The 15756-nt window shown below is 41.9% G+C and overlaps 2 protein-coding genes across 2 annotated transcripts in view; one reads left to right on the plus strand and one right to left on the minus strand.

Moving 5' to 3' along the window:
• Positions 1-429: 429 nt before the first annotated feature.
• LOC124415857 (4-coumarate--CoA ligase 1) lies at positions 430-6061 on the minus strand. The gene is made up of 7 exons (XM_046896538.1): positions 5995-6061; positions 3815-4030; positions 2950-3157; positions 2502-2835; positions 1921-2215; positions 1304-1847; positions 430-1124 (listed from the first exon to the last, which is right to left on the minus strand). Exons 2-7 carry the CDS (start codon positions 3932-3934, stop codon positions 1006-1008), a joined length of 1620 nt encoding a protein of 539 aa, XP_046752494.1. The 5' UTR covers positions 3935-4030; positions 5995-6061; the 3' UTR covers positions 430-1005.
• Positions 6062-8410: 2349 nt separating this feature from the next.
• Positions 8411-15756, plus strand: part of LOC124415858 (lachesin-like) — an 88959-nt gene continuing 81613 nt past the window's right edge. Inside the window, exon 1 of the mRNA XM_046896539.1 lies at positions 8411-8605. Coding sequence (XP_046752495.1) covers positions 8588-8605 — 18 coding nt within the window. The 5' untranslated portion in view covers positions 8411-8587. The remainder of the gene's footprint in view (positions 8606-15756) is intronic.

The raw sequence follows: 15756 nt of genomic DNA on the forward strand, positions 1-15756 counted from the left end.
TTTGCACCATAAATTCCTTGTGAAACTTTCGAGACTTTGCCGAAAATGCAGAGATCTTTGGTTCCGAAGTTACAATCAAATTAATGCATATTTGAAGTAAATGTCTGCGGTAATAAGTTATATCTCACAAGTAAAATTATCAACATTACAATAATCACAAATAATAAAAAAAAAAAAAAAAAAAAACGAGAGCTATATGTAAATATAATTACTTTTACAAAAATGATGTTCGATCTATCACAGAATGAATATCTTTCAACCGTATAATAAAACAATTCTTCTGTATTTGCATAAAATCGTACACGTCCTGAAAAATTATGCACCTACCTGAGTTTATGGAATACTCAATTAATTGTAAAGCATTTTACAATTAACTTCTGGATCAAAGATCTCTCCATCTTTGGCAAGATCTCAAAAGCTTCATACTTTCACAAGGAATTTGTAGTGAAAATTTCGCAAAGGTCTAAGGTGGAACCAGCACTATGAAAATCGCAACTTCAGACTGTTTTTGCAGAAAAAAATGCATTGATCCGCCAAAGAAATCGGCAAAACATCTCCTTCTACGTCACGTCGTCGCCAAGAATTTATGTAGGCATTAACGATTTTTTCGCACGACTGACGAATGCGGGGATCTACATACTGGCCTCATAGATACTGGCTTTTGGCAACGCAATAAATTAATTAGCTGCAACTTTGCAAGTTATTGAACACTTAATTGACACTTAGAATGAGATGCATTTTTTTGGCCCGTTGAAATACTGTCTGTTGGGAAAAAGACTAATTTGATCTGACAATCGGTTGATCATTATTACAATACACGTACTCGCACATACATTATTACATATATAAATATAGAAATAGTTTAGAAAAGCACGAACACATATTTTATGGAACCGAGTACCATGTATAAAAGAGAACGACATTTATACTTTTACGAATTCACACCGTCAATATTTTATATTTGAATTCTATTGATGCCAATTTATTCAGGTATCGGTGGATTATCTACAACTTTGATATCAGTTTTCGCAACTCTCGTCGGAGTATTTTTCCCGATGGACTCTTTGGGATTTCGTCAATGAACCGGACACCGCCCCTCAGCCATTTTGACGGTGATACCTGACCTACAGAAGAGTAAAATAGTTGTTAAATGACGAGGAATAATTGATCCTGGAAACAGAGCGAGGTACGGAACGAATTGAATTTCACATTCCGATAAAAAAAAAAAAATGATGTAACTGTTGATAAATAACTAAATTCTCGTTCTTAATCTATCACTCATTTATCACGATTATCATCTTACCATCGACGAACTTTCGAATTTCGTCAGCCGAAACCTGAGCCCCAGGCTGCCGAGCGACGAAGGCGAGTGGCAGTTCCCCGGAGTTTTCATCCGGGATGCCGATAACGGCAGCATCCTTGACCGCGGGATGCTTCAGCAGAATGGCCTCAAGCTCGGCCGGCGGTACCTGGAACGCCTTGTACTTGATGAGCTCCTTGAGGCGATCAACGACGAAGATGTAGCCGTCCTCGTCGTAGTAGCCGATGTCGCCGGTGTGAAGCCATCCGTCCTGGTCTATTATCTCGGCCGTGGTCTTGGGGTCGCCGCAGTATCCCATCATGACGAGATCCCCAGCGATGCAGATCTCGCCCTGTTCGTGGGGACCGAGAGCCTTGGAAGTCTCGACGTCGACAACCTTGCACAGAGTGTCGGGTGATACGATTCCCACGCTTCCGGCCTTGTTCTTCGTCGATGGACTCAGAGACACTATCACCGTAGTCTCGGTCATGCCGTAACCCTGACGGATGCAGGGGACGCCGAGACGTTGCATCACGGCTGTTTGAATCTGTGGGGGAAGTAGCCAACGCATAAGTTTCGTAACGAGATGCTGTTTTCAGGTTACTGCGTGATCATACAACCTCTTCGGAAAGCGGAGCCGCGCCGCAAATGATCTCCTGAATGCTGCTCAAGTCGAATTTAGCGACGACCGGATGCTTGGCGAGGAACACCATGATTGGCGGTACCAGCGGGACGATGGCCACCTTGTGAGTTTGTATGGCGCTGAGGAAGACCAGAGGGTCGAACTCGCTCATCACGATAGCTTTTCCTCTGGTGGCTATCAGTCCGAGAACCAGGGAGAAGCCGTAACCGTGAAAATATGGCAAAAGCCCGAGCAACGGACGGTCTGGATTCAAGTCCACGAAGTCGGGATTCCTGAAAGTTGGAATTTCGGTATTTACATTCACTCGTCGCGTTTGCTATTACCGCCACCCTATGTATATACATCTTCGCTCCGGTGTTCTCGGTCTAGTTACTTGATTACGTGACCCTATTGCTACGCCCTGACTATTACATGGCGTACATTCCGATTGCTGCGTTTGCCGGCTAAGTGCTCTCGTCGTCTCGGCAAATACTAGCACCGTCACGTGCGCGATGGAACATCTTTTTTCAAGGCGACAAAAACATTGCTGCAAAAACTTAAACCCAGCATGAAACTCACCTAAAATGTTGGACCAGAGTCAAGATGTTGTGATGAGACAGCATGACGCCTTTTGGCAATCCAGTGGTGCCACTGGAGCACAAAATGACAGCGGCATGCTTCTTGTAGTCCTGAAACTCGACGGCACGGAAGCTGTTAAGATCGGAGAGTGGCTCAGTCTCTTCAAGAATGTCCGACAGGGTGGGAATAGCCGAGGAATCGGCATCCGAAGAAAGTTGAATGACCAGCGGCTTTGGATTCATCTCACCGACTATTTCCAGCATGAGCTTTTCCGATCGTGGTGACACGAAGATTATGCTCGGCTTTGAAATGTTCAGAGCGTGCAACAGCTCGGCTGTATATAGAAGAGGAACAAGTTTAGAAGGACAAGTTTACGAACAACTTCAGGAGGAAATTCGTCCCGTCAACCATGGGAATGAAAATCAATCTCGGTACGTATTGACTATACCTTTCGAATAAGTTGGGTTCAGAGGAACTATCGCTGCGCCCAAGTAAAGCGAAGCCAATGTAGGAATGACCAGATTCAATCGGTTCTCGCTTATAATACTGACGTGATCACCACTCTTAAGCCCTTGCTTACGTAGACTCTCGCATAAACGAATGCTCTGCTCTAATATCTCGTTGTATCTGAGTATCTCTCCCGTGACAGCGTCAACCTGTTTTGTTGCAGTGTTAAAATTAGGTGAATTCATTGAGAAGTTCATGCACGAAGGAAAAGGAATTCTCGGACCAAAAAAATAGAAACACCACATTCTTTGAATTTTGCGCGCTTGAATAACTAATGTTTAGTCAATGCAAAATATTTTTGAAACAACAAATTTCTTTACCTGTTTCAACCATTGAACTCTTGACTCAACAAAATGTGAATTATAAAACAAGCTCAATTTGCTTTGATTTTGCTTTGGATTTTTGACTCAAATCTGTTGAAATTATTCCAATATTTTGAACCTGCGGTTAAGTTTTGTTTACTATACTTTGACAAGTGTTACTCGCAAGAGAAGAGATTGAAAAGTCCAGCGAGCAGACGGAGTAAACTGGGAAACCGACATATTGATCGATCCGTTCGTACGCGGAACTGTTTTTGAATAGCGTTCATTAAAACGTAAAGTACCATTTACCGTTGATTCATCGAACGGAAGGCATCTTGATTTTATATTGTGGATCGTTTATCAGTCACTTGTCGTCAGACGGGACTCTGATCACTATTTATTACCACACGACAGGCTACTTGAGTGTTAAAAAAATTTGCAGGATAAGGTTTATTAAAATCGTATAACGATAATTGTAACAATAATATAAACTATGATACGTACTTGTGCAACGCTTGTTCCATTGTTGCGTAGGCAGTTCAGCATGTACTGCCCAAGAGACATTCGAGGTGTTGGAGTTCTCGGAATGATACTGCTTATCACCTTTCCATTATTCTTTGACATTTTGTCTTTGTGAGTTTATTCTGACTTTTATTCTTCTTACAGTTTGTTACTTTCTATCATTCCATTCACTGCTCTCTTTAACTGGAAACGGCCCTCCTACAAAAATAAACACAAATTGTAACTGAATATACTGTTCAAACGATATGCGTAACAAAAATTTATTCGCGAAGTTATAAAACGTTGCCACTGCAAAACGTTGTAAGTGCTATAATTATGATTTTTCGGGAGAGGAAAAAGCTGTCCTAAAATTTGATTGATTAATTTGAAACGCAAATTAAAAAGTACTCTTTCAAGTTTTTCAACAATTCAGAAAAGTGGAGTTGATCTTGACGTAGCGTTGGTACCTCCATAAAAAAAACAATTTGCGATGATTCCGTATAACATCCTTCTCGAACAATACAACCTTCACCTCAACTTTTTTCTCCATGTTACTAATAGTTCGAGTCCTATTGCTTTCTAACACTTTAAATGCCTCACCCCGTATAACGAGGTGAATGTCTGAGAAACGCGTTTGCAGTTTGAAGATTTGTTGTAGAAATGAAATTGAGGAGTCGAATCTGCAGTGATATATGTGTACATACAATGCTATCACTGCAGCCATAGCAAACATACTCCCGAAGTTTGTCGGCGAGTTAGACTTGAGAGTTTATGGGCAACTCGGGGACGAGGCGTGTGGTAACGAGGATGAAACGTAATTTTGGGGTTATTTGAAGTCGGAGGTCGCGAGACTCGAGTCAAACCCGAGTCAGGAGACGCTCAATGTCTCGACGTACTCTAACAATACTCCAGACGTTTGCCCGTTGTAAATTTCTGCCTCATTGCAGTCGGCTTCATAGACGCTAAGGCGTCTGTATTCTATAGCCAGCTATCATGGCACCTGTAATCTAGTGCCATTTTGGTGTCATAGTAAAACGCTTCTATTTCTCTACGGATGAAATAAGCAGCGCTAATTATAACGTGCGAATTCGGTCTTCAATGCTCAATATTTTAGCGTTTAATATATAAAATAAAAAAACTCGTTAAAAATGCGAATAAGCGGAAAATGTGCTGCCTGTGTACGTGCGTTTTTTTTTTGTTTTTTTTTTTTGTTATCATCCAGCGCAATTAAAATGCAAGAAATTACAAAGGTATAATCTAAAAATGTAGATTTCCATCGTTTCAAGACGCTCCGAGCATAGTAATATATCAATTATTCAATCTCTTCTGATTTCCGTGAATTTCCTTGATTGCAACTAATTAATTAATCCAGGCATGCAATGAGTGCGGTTCGATTACCAAACTATTCCTCGGTACTCTGGAACGGGAACGTGCTTAGATTTTTAAGCCAATCACATGACTCGTCAGTGGTATCGAGCCGATAGTTATTCGGCGCTGAAATTTTGATTGATCAAAATTATGTAATTATAGTATGCACTTAATGCAGCTGGCGTGTCATATACATGTGTAATTTCTTGGAAACTTCGGTCACTTTACGATGCGTCGCCTGCCGGAAAAAATGGAACTAATAAAGACCTATATTATTCAACACGTTTCATTAATTTATGTGACATGAGTAATTTGAAACTCCAAAAATTACAATTTGCCAAAAATGGCGTCTACAAACAGGCTAGCTGACGTCATGAGGACATTTTTTGTACTTGCAAAATGGATTTGCTTCGGTTTCATAACGCGTGGTGATACAATATCTTCTCTTTGTTTTGATAAGACATAGAAATAAGCAAGCTGTCACTGGAGGTTATCGTTCCTACTGATTGGATGAATTCCATTTATAAAATTCGCGGTTTCGAATGCAAAATTGAATTCGTTGTTGTTATAGTTACCGTTTATTATAACGTCATTAGGTAAGTACTTTAAGAAAATTTCCAAATCATTTAAACTGTACAAGGAGAGAAGGATGTGTAATATTGAGAAATTGTGCGGGTTTCACGGCGTCTGCTTTGATAGATCGTGCGATTTCCGGGATTTGGTAAACGGTGAAACGTCAGTATAATGCGAGAGTATTTATTTACGCCTTGCATACCTGTTTCTTGGCGATACGATTCTAATGCAAAGACACTTACGATAAGCAACAGGCGCTGGGAACCAGCTGCGCTCACTTTGTATAACTACCGAGTGTACGAAGAACAATCAGCCACTTTAGTACAGCAGTCGCGTTGGCTCGATACGCCGCACATGTTTGCCCCTCTCCAGTTTCCCAGCTGGCTTGACGAATCCGATATCGTATTAACGATGAGTTTAATACCGAGTTTTGAACTTACAATCAGCGATCAAGACGTCGCGGCATAAGTCCGACGTAAAAATTCCAATAATTTTACCACCGAAACTATATCATTTTCATAAATTTTCCGCAAATTTTACGAGACCCGGAAATGGACTGTTTTTGTATGAAGCATTCGCTGACAGTAGAGAGCACATTGACAAAAAATTAAAAAAAAAGTTCATTTTTATTTCGCAGAGAATATTAACCCGTAGTCGAGTGTGAAATATGTCTATATATATATATACATATACATTTTTTTGAATTCTTTTATTTGACAAATATACGATTGAAAACATTGAGATTCATGCGTGTAGAAAACAGCAGGTATGGAGAGCGGCGGTCTCCAAAATGCGAACCTGTTTGCACTGTAATTTACGGTATACCATTATTTTCAACACGGTGCAATAAATATTGGTTTTCCAAAAGCCGCTAGTGTTTATCACGCGCGTTCGCGCTCGTCTTCATTCCCTGTAAAATTGCCGGTTCGTTTTCCCTAGCTAAGGCTAATTCGCAAACGTACTGCGCAGGGGCTTCACTCACTCCGTTTTCAGTTTGTTCAATCAATAGCAAAATCTACAGCAAAGAGTCGCTCAAAATTTTTAATGGCAAAAATTAATACCAACTCGAACATTATCACTTCAAAAGGTGTAGAATCTCCAAATTGTAACTAATTGCGTCAATTTATCCATATAATATTCGGCGTTTTCAAAATTTTGAATAATCTCTAGCATAATCCAAATTTTTTATTCACAAATTTTTTTTTCACTCCTTTCAAATCATCCTAACAATCATCCAATAATTAATCTGCACTGCAATAATGCAGCAAGGCTGCATATTGCACAACAGAATACCCAACGAAGGGGATGATTTTGCGTCGTGGATCTCGCCGAGCGATGATCATGTAATAATTGGTGTAACTATGCAGTGCGGCTTGGTGTGTCTGGTACACAACGTGGCACGCGCTTGGGGTTCAAATATCGCGGATTCGTGCTGGCATATGTGGAGCAAATGGAAGGGGTTTAAAGGGGTGGGGGTAGCCAACACTTGGCCGATTCCGCGGTCCTGGTTGCCCATAGTCTCCCATACTATCCCATGCCCGGAACGCCGAGCATAAATTGTATCGGTTTACACGACCGCAAACATTTGTAGCTTCGGATCCACGATGTCCCCTCGGGTACCCAACGCTGTCCGCTACTGTCCACCACTGACAGCCAGCCCGGGTGCATCGGCCAGATAATTAGTAGCCATTGACAACGACACGGTTGCATTCAAACCATAATCGTTATCATTTCTCTGGGAAATTGCAGCAACTCGGTGCAAAAGTCCAGCCGCGATCATTCCCTGCAGATCATTCGGCTCTGCGATTTTACGTATTGAGGGAGATCGACTGTTGTTTGATAACAGTTGATTTTGGAAACTTCTAATGTGTCGGAACCTGCTTTATCCTGTTTTTTTTTAAGCGTATATTTTGCAAGCGCGTTATTGATGTCAGTCAACTTGATCGGTAAAATGGTAGTCATTTTAGTACAATCGTTACTTCATGGTGGGCTAATTTGTTATTGGACTTTCGTTTGACCGAAGTGTTCATCTAGCAAATACGCGATTAACGACCTTTCTTTAGGATTAATTCGTCATCACTGAAGGCAGTATTTTTTTCAATATTGTAGAGTGTAGGAGGTTGTAAGAAAGCGGATAAATTACACGGAAAGTGAAATTCCGACGCGTGAAGAACAATCTTATAAAACCTCGTGACAGGCGGTGTGTGAGGAGTCGAGTGTTTGAAAAATTAAAAATATCGCGCCTCTTTCCGCGTCAATCGTCACAAATGGAAAACCAATTATCGGAGATAATTGAATCTCGGTGAAAAATGAAAAGGAATATTTGAACTATGGACTATGCATATACCGATCGTACTTTCAGTTCTGGAAGGAGCCAGAGTCCGAGTAGAAATCCAAGTCTGAAATCTATAAAATACCATATATGGAATTTTTTTTCGCTTAGTCCGTTAGTTGTCCGAGTTTTTGTTGTCACGTACGCATAACCAACGAGATACTCGCGTCTGTATAGCCGACAAACCGATTTCCAAGTTGAGTTACAATCGCTGTCTGTAAGTACCGTGGTTATTGGACGCATGTCACAACCGCTATTCGACGTTATTCAGCAGCTGGGTAACTTTGAAAATCGTAAATTCTCTGTAGCATAACGTCGCATTTCAGTGCTCCAAGGTTCTAAAGCGGGAATGTGCGCGACTCGAGGGACACAGAGGCCGCCTGGAATTTAGACGTGGACATAGAGGGAATCTGGAACGTGAGCCTCCGGATTTCAGAAAATTGGCCTAAGGTTGAGAATCTCGATATCCGAAACTCCGCGAAGCATTTACGCCAAAAACAAACATGCTGCCGTTTATGCAGGTATGTATCGTAAAACAATTTTCTTCTCTCGTGTAGTTATAACGTTGGACATTATATCGTAAATCGAAGGAACTTGAAATCATTGCAAATCACATGATATCGTTGCATAAACCCCGTGGCAATTATAGCGTTGGAAATTATAGAAATCGTTTTCAATCTTGCTGTAAACGTCAAATATTTACGATTCATTAACATGCAGTCATCTTTTATTATCTTACCACGTGCTTTCGATTGTTTCCAATTTACCAAGTAATTTCAATTGATTTGCAATGGTTTCTCAGCGTTTTGAGCGATTTTCCGTGATTCCATTCAAACTTAAAATCACTGAAAATCACCTGGGATGCTTGAAAACCAATGAAAATCACTGGGTATACCAAAAATTGAGAAAAGTAACACGATGAGGTAAAAAAATGTTTAAATCATTCATTCGATTAGCAAGTGAATGATCTTTTCTGCTATAAATTTTTTTTACCGTAAATATGTTGCAATCAAAGCGTTTATAGTCAGGGAGAGATATGTTTGTGTACTTACGGCGAGGAAGAGCGAATGCCGTTTTTGAGCCAACCTGTAGGGAGGGTGTACAGATACTACAGTATGCAAAGAGGTTAGCTAAGCAGCGGACGTGATAATATTTGAAAATTAGTATCACCGGGGCCTCTAAGAAAGGATTTTGATAACATACGACTCTATCTAGCATTCGCGGAAGCACAGGTAGAGTCTGTTTACTCAAGATAATAGCGACGGAGATGGGAACAGCGAGGGCTGCTGCACCCTCGGAAAGGAGGGATATTTCAGTAGGCAACGCCGCTTCGTAACTGTTCGTCGGCGTTCGGAGGCGGCGAGTTTTGCGAAAGGCGAGTGCAGGGGGTTGAGGCTGGGGCGAGGAGCTCGAGAGACTGTAGAGGAGGTGGAGGTGGAGGAGGAGGGTGGGATTCTCTCTCGGCGAGCTACAAGAACTTCATTTTCCGAGCCATTACGCCCCGTCCCACTGCACAGCACCGCCTAGAAACCCCTTCACCCCTTAAATTAATTTATATCGAAATTTTAAATGACACTCATCGGTCCGCGCAATAAATAACACGGGGAAACGCTTTTTCTACCACCTCGCCTGTTTGCACACCTTTCAGTCTTCAGTCGGGGGCGGCATTTTCCCCATATAGGTACGACACAGCAGACCCACCCTGCTGTACGCGTACACACCCTCCACCCTTTCTTTGGTAAATAACATAAATTCCTCACCCTGTAGACTCTCGCTTATATGTATATGTGCCCCGTCGCGCAATCTGTCAACCCCTGCGAGATCCTACAACCATTATAAACACGACGGAAGTGCCGCGGCGGTTGTCACCAAACCTGATACGTACAGTCATAATTGTTACTGCTTTAAATTATTACATACATTTGTGCCTTCGATGATTAATCTTGACGCAAATTATACAATTTCGCGTCTTATCTCTTCTCGATCCGCTGATGTGTTGCATAATATCCGCTGTATCTGGCACAAGCCAATTCGATAATACGATTCGGTGAAGTACGTGTGGCCTTTACGCTTTAAACATTTGACAGTAAATTTTCAAGATGTTTTTAACGTGCAGAATTCTTTAAAAAAAATCCTAATTATGTACCTATATTAACGTAAGTGGAAAAATACGATCGAACTTTAGCCGTATTCTACCGAACGTAATAACTGCGGTACGGTACTGCCGACCGATGAATAAAAATTGTTGCTTAAAAAATCGATTTGTGGGAATCTAAAATATGTCAAAATACAACCCGATCATGTAGATATAACTATCGTAAAAGATAAACAATGTAAAGAAATTATTTTTTTCTTGGGGTCCCTATTGAAACGTCGCAGAGTATATATTTTTTGCATAAGAATAAAGAAAATGTCTCTTTGACCTATATCGTCAAAGTCTTTATTTAAATACACTTCAGTGGTCACGAACTCGAACCTCAAATTGGAATTCAAAACGTCCTCAAGCTTGCAATCCATGTAGCAAAAACCTCTTTCTTCTTGCATCCGTGATAAAATATTTTCCATATTGAAAAGACCGAAGAGATAAAGTTTGGAGGCTGCGTCAGGATCAGCTGACAATGAGCCATACTGTCGGACATGGTTCGCTGGGCTAGCTGTTGCGTTATGACGGGTTGGGTGATGGATGATGCTTCGGAGGGGCAGGGAATGGTCAAGGGTAGATATCGGTGATCCGGGGAAGCAAAGAGCCAAAGTGTATTGCCTATTACGTATGAATGTGGCCGATCCAGCATCCCGCGTCGTCTTTCCTTATCTCAGGAGCATGGCGGTCCGTTAATCACGAGCATCTGTCACCGGGCTCCACCCGAATTATTCAGTCAAGTCGTTCCTCGCCCGAGACACTGGTTAATCCGTGTACCTCGAATGCCTTGCGCCTCTTCGATCCCTTTTTGCAATTCGCGAGCCGTTTGCACCCCGACGATTCTCCCGCACGTGATATCCGTTGAGTCGCGTCTATATATACATATACGTCGCGAGAAAATTGATGAAATAGAAATTTTCACCCATTAGAATTGGACAGGTGTGCGCAGCACGGTGGCCGAAGAATTGTTTCGCTAACTCATTCACGTGCGACAGAGCAAAAAAAAAAAAAAAAATGCTGCGCAGGTATTTCGGAGTAATTTATAAAATTCCAATAAATCAGTCACGATTGATCCGCCACGCTTTGAACGGTTTAACTCGGTATTCAAATTTTATTTTACTTTATTTTACTTTATTTCTCCTATACTTTCTGTCCGAGTTGTTTTTAGGGAGCGTATATAGCCCTCGGGGCATAATAAAGGCCGACGCTATGTATCGCTTCATCCGTCTCTCCACTCGCCCCTTTTCTTTATAAAGTTTAGAGTAAAGAGAAAGAGGGAAATAAGGAGAAGACGAAGAAGGAGGAGGGTGGAGGCGGGGTAAAAGAAGGAAAAGGAATCTCAAAAATTGACCTCTTCTCTTCTACTTTATCCTGGCTTTTTCGATCCATTTAAAAGAACCGAGAAGCCCGCGGCTGAGAGGCGGCAAACGAAATCCAAGGGTCAGGGCACAGCTGCGGGATGGAGGGTTGCGGACAAGGTTAGACGCCGCGTCGTCGTGCCCTTGTGTGGTTCAAATTGGTACAAAAGGCCCAGAGAGTGCGGGGGGTGTATTTCACAAAGGATCTGCTGACTTTCGACATGACTTTTATACCTACCGCCGTTTCACTCGCTCTCGAAACCGCAAAGCATTATAATGGCCCGTTACAAGAATCGCTTTTCGTTCTTTTGAAGATTTGCAAATGTGCTCTGAATACGTTGTGTAATATACGCACATGCGTCCATAACTCGTGTGCCAAATTCTGTTGAAGAGAATTTTTTTCGTACACAACATAAACACAAGTTGCTGCTAATTTGACTTGTTGTCGTTATGCAAACTAGAAAAAAAAAAATACAAGAAAAAATTGCCTAAGGCTAGGAAAGTTACTTGATGAAAGAATGCGCTGGTTTCCTCGCGTAGATTTCCGGCTTCAATTTATTACGAAACTAGCCAGGAACAGGGGGAGAGAAGACGGTTCAGTTGGAAGATAAAAGAGATACCAAGGTTTTTTTTCATTCGTTGGTTGACTTGGTAGTTCGTTTGAAAAGGGAACGGCAAATGGAGGGAAGATAAAGAAAAGCTCCGACGGTTGGCCGGTCTTGTAGTTCGAGGAAAATAATGAGATTCGAAAATATGCTGTTCCGTAAACGCGTTACAGTTTTAAAGATGGTAAGAAGAAAGGGGCGCTCATAGTTTGCTCCTTTGTTACAGATTGTTAGGAATTCGCGATCTCAGGCTGAGGAACAAAACGATCGAAATATACGGATGATACCTACGGAGGGATAAATTCTACAGGAACTGAGATCGGATCGAGACACGCTGTCAAATCGACACGCGATACTATCGCCTACGATTTCCGGTGTTAATATATCAAAGCTGTTCGAAGGGTGAGCCACGACTTTGATGAGAATTAAATGACCCCGCTCCAATTATGTGGGTAAGTCGATATCAACGCGAAGACGCGGTAACTCTGAATTACTCGGCATTAAAAGCCTCGGCGAATACCCAATTTCGCTAAATGATTAACGGAGCTGGAATCACCGGTGTAATTGAAAAATAATTCGAACCCATTGCTGGATCATTCAAGCCTAATGTAGCCGTTCGTTTAACGCTGACGATTTCGGGTGCTCTAACGTTTTACATTCTCTTATTTTTTTCTTTATCTCCGATGTTGTATAATTCATACAATACATATAATACCTTCCATCGACGAAGTGGAATCATTCATTCCTATAACGTAAAATAGTCGGTGCGTATTACGTATATACGCGGGGTTTTTTCCTCGTCGATTAAAATTTACCATTTTTCTCTCAACGCTTCGCGCTTCCGATCACGCCTGCACCCTAATTCGTTCTCACCCCTTTTCCTCTTTTTTTTACCACGCCAACCGCAAACTTTCACCGGTCCTGAAAAAGTTTGAAAACGGAAAAATTTCCGCACCCCAAAACCACCGCGTGATCGTTGCCATTTATTAAGGGATGATATTGCATCCCGTTTTCTCACCTTTGTCTATTTACAACTATTTCTATAACCTCCAGTATTCACTGTTGAAACTGTAATATAATTATATTATAGCTTAAAGGAGAGAGAGAGAGAGAGAGAAAGAAACAAAAACAATTGATCGATATTTCGCACTGCTGAGAAAAAAAAACATCGGAAAATTGTTTTACCGTAGTTGAACGTTTATACGTAATTACAGAATTGTTGTGCTGATGTTTAATTTTATTTATCGGAGATCCTGGAAAAGAAGCCCCGGCTTTAGGAGCGCATCACGGTATGTATTATACTTAGGTATACAACGAGTTGCTGTACTTTTTTATCCCTCTGGAATTTGACCTGATTTCTAACATTGGAATTTCCTTATTCTCATCCATCTGGAAAGATACTTATGTTGAAAGTAATTTGAAGTTATATACATTTCGAGGAGGCCATGATAAAGTAGCAGGACGGAAAAAATACTAATAGAAAAGAAATGAAACTTTAGTACTAACAGGAAGTGAAATTTTCTTCATTCTCAATAACGTGGACGAAGAAACGGACCTTTATTTATCAGAAAAAAACACTTCGCTTCCGTAGCTCATCGCACACAGAGTGAGATGGAGCAGCAAGCCCACAGTTATGAAATGAAATCAAGTAAAGGCAAAAATCCGCAACGCGTATGGCTTAGGAGAAAATTCATCGACGTGTGACCATCTGCTAGAGAGAAAAAAAAATAATTTCAGCCGTAGGGAGCGAGAACAAGGTATACAATGACCTTTGGGGCGCTGGACCATAACGTAAAAATGTCCTCGACATGGAGGCTCGAGGGGCAAGAGGAGGATTCGGTGAAACAGCTCGCGTTGTTGTCAAAGTATGCGCAGAAATTGTTTTGCGCCGTAAAGGAAGGCGGCGGCAGATGCCTGGGCTTACCGCACACCAGAGGAGCATATCGTCCTCGATCCTTTGCAACATTTTCTGCTTTCAATGCCTTGCTGCCGAGGTTGCGAGGCCTCCAAGTCTCGGGTGCACTGGCACAAGGTAAGCTCATGAAGGCGCAAGTTTGCGCGGCGAAACGTTTGCTCGTCGTCTGAGTTAATTCGGCGAGATTCTACCGGGGTAAGTGTGTCGTATCTGCAGGCTATAACGTGGACGTGTGTAGTAGAACTCGGCATCCTCGTCGTAGCTTCTCTGTATACCCCGTCCAGGCCTCAGGGCCTGCTTTGTCGCAACGCGATGCTGCGAGGAACCGCGAAAGGCATGCTTCGCATAGTTTTCGTCCTGCCGAAGGCACGAGAGAAAGAGTCCTGGAGGCTGGAGCGCCACCTTTCGACACGCGGTTCCGAATTGCAAACGAAAAAAGAGAAGCAAAACTCTGAGGCGATTTTACAAGCGCCAAAAAACGTCCTTTTGATTGTAAGACGCGACGCGGAGGACACAGGACGAAAAGGATGCGTTGAACCCCCGGCGTATAATCCTTAATCGCGAAATTCAATAGAACTTTTACGGGCTCTTTGGCGCCCCCGTAGACGACGTCTGTATGGCACCCGAGAATGAGAGATTCTGTATAAGATTGATGGAGGGGGGGGGGGGGGGTTAAAAACCTTGTTGTAACGGCTATACGAGATTCGAAACCCGAGTCGGGTTCAATTTGCTGAGCGTTTGTTAATCAGCCGAGATCTACTCGGAAAAAAAACGTAAGAGATCTGTACAGAAGACGGTCTTATTTTGTTTGACGTCTGGAAGGTTCGCAAGCACCAGACTAAACAAATAAAACGTCAAGAACGTTACTGAAAACATTAGAGACCCCGTGAACGTTGATTTGTCGAATGTCCCCAACGTGACGTGATCAAATTCACTCGTTATACGCCGGAAACCCTCTATCTGACTTAGCTTGATTGTATGAAAATTATAGAGATACAATTGTTTTTCTGTAAATAGATTCAAAACCCGGAATGCAGATGATTTTGTCGAAAGAAATCTATCGAGGGAAAAAAATCCGCTACAACGGTTGGAGGAGAAGGACTAAGAGCCTGAAAATGTGTGGAAAATAATTTTAGTCGAACGCATTTCTTCATTTTCATGAAGAATTTTCGTTAGTTATTTCCGCAACGCTGTGAAGTAATGAAATCTGTTTTCGACTTTATCCGCGATTGCCAAGTCGAGGCAATTAACTACGAATAAAAAAGAAAAAAAATTAGGAGAGAATTGAGCTCTGGGTCCATTAGAGCGTTTAAAGATGACGAAGTGGCATTTCGTGCTGCATACTTTATACCGCCATGCGGAACGCCCTTGTTCTACAGTTGAGACAAACTAGATTCCTGCAGAAAATTTGATCAAGCCCCTGAAATATTTCCCGTGTATTAATTGCTATCGATTTCCGATTGCCGAAGCATGTACATGTGTATTATACGTACGTGTACAGCCGGTAATAGGAATTGATCCGGCATCAATGCAGCGGCGATCCCGATTCCGCGTTTTCCATACGGAAGCGAAACGTTATCCTATTTGCCTTGCTGGCCATGCACGCGTGTGTCTACTTGAAGCGATAAAGTAATTTATCCGCAGCGTATATGTA

This window comes from Diprion similis, chromosome 2 (assembly GCF_021155765.1).
Source record: "Diprion similis isolate iyDipSimi1 chromosome 2, iyDipSimi1.1, whole genome shotgun sequence".
Taxonomy (NCBI): Eukaryota; Metazoa; Arthropoda; class Insecta; order Hymenoptera; family Diprionidae; genus Diprion; species Diprion similis.

What these genes read in the sequence shown, in the direction of transcription:
- LOC124415857 (XM_046896538.1), bottom strand. Translation starts at nt 3,934, where the DNA reads ATGTCAAAGAATAATGGAAAGGTGATAAGCAGTATCATTCCGAGAACT. An exon ending in ACTCTGGTCCAACATTTTAG is followed by an intron (nt 2,216 to 2,501) that starts GTGAGTTTCATG and finishes TCCAACTTTCAG; the next exon opens with GAATCCCGACTTCGTGGACT. An exon ending in CGGCTCCGCTTTCCGAAGAG is followed by an intron (nt 1,848 to 1,920) that starts GTTGTATGATCA and finishes CTTCCCCCACAG; the next exon opens with ATTCAAACAGCCGTGATGCA.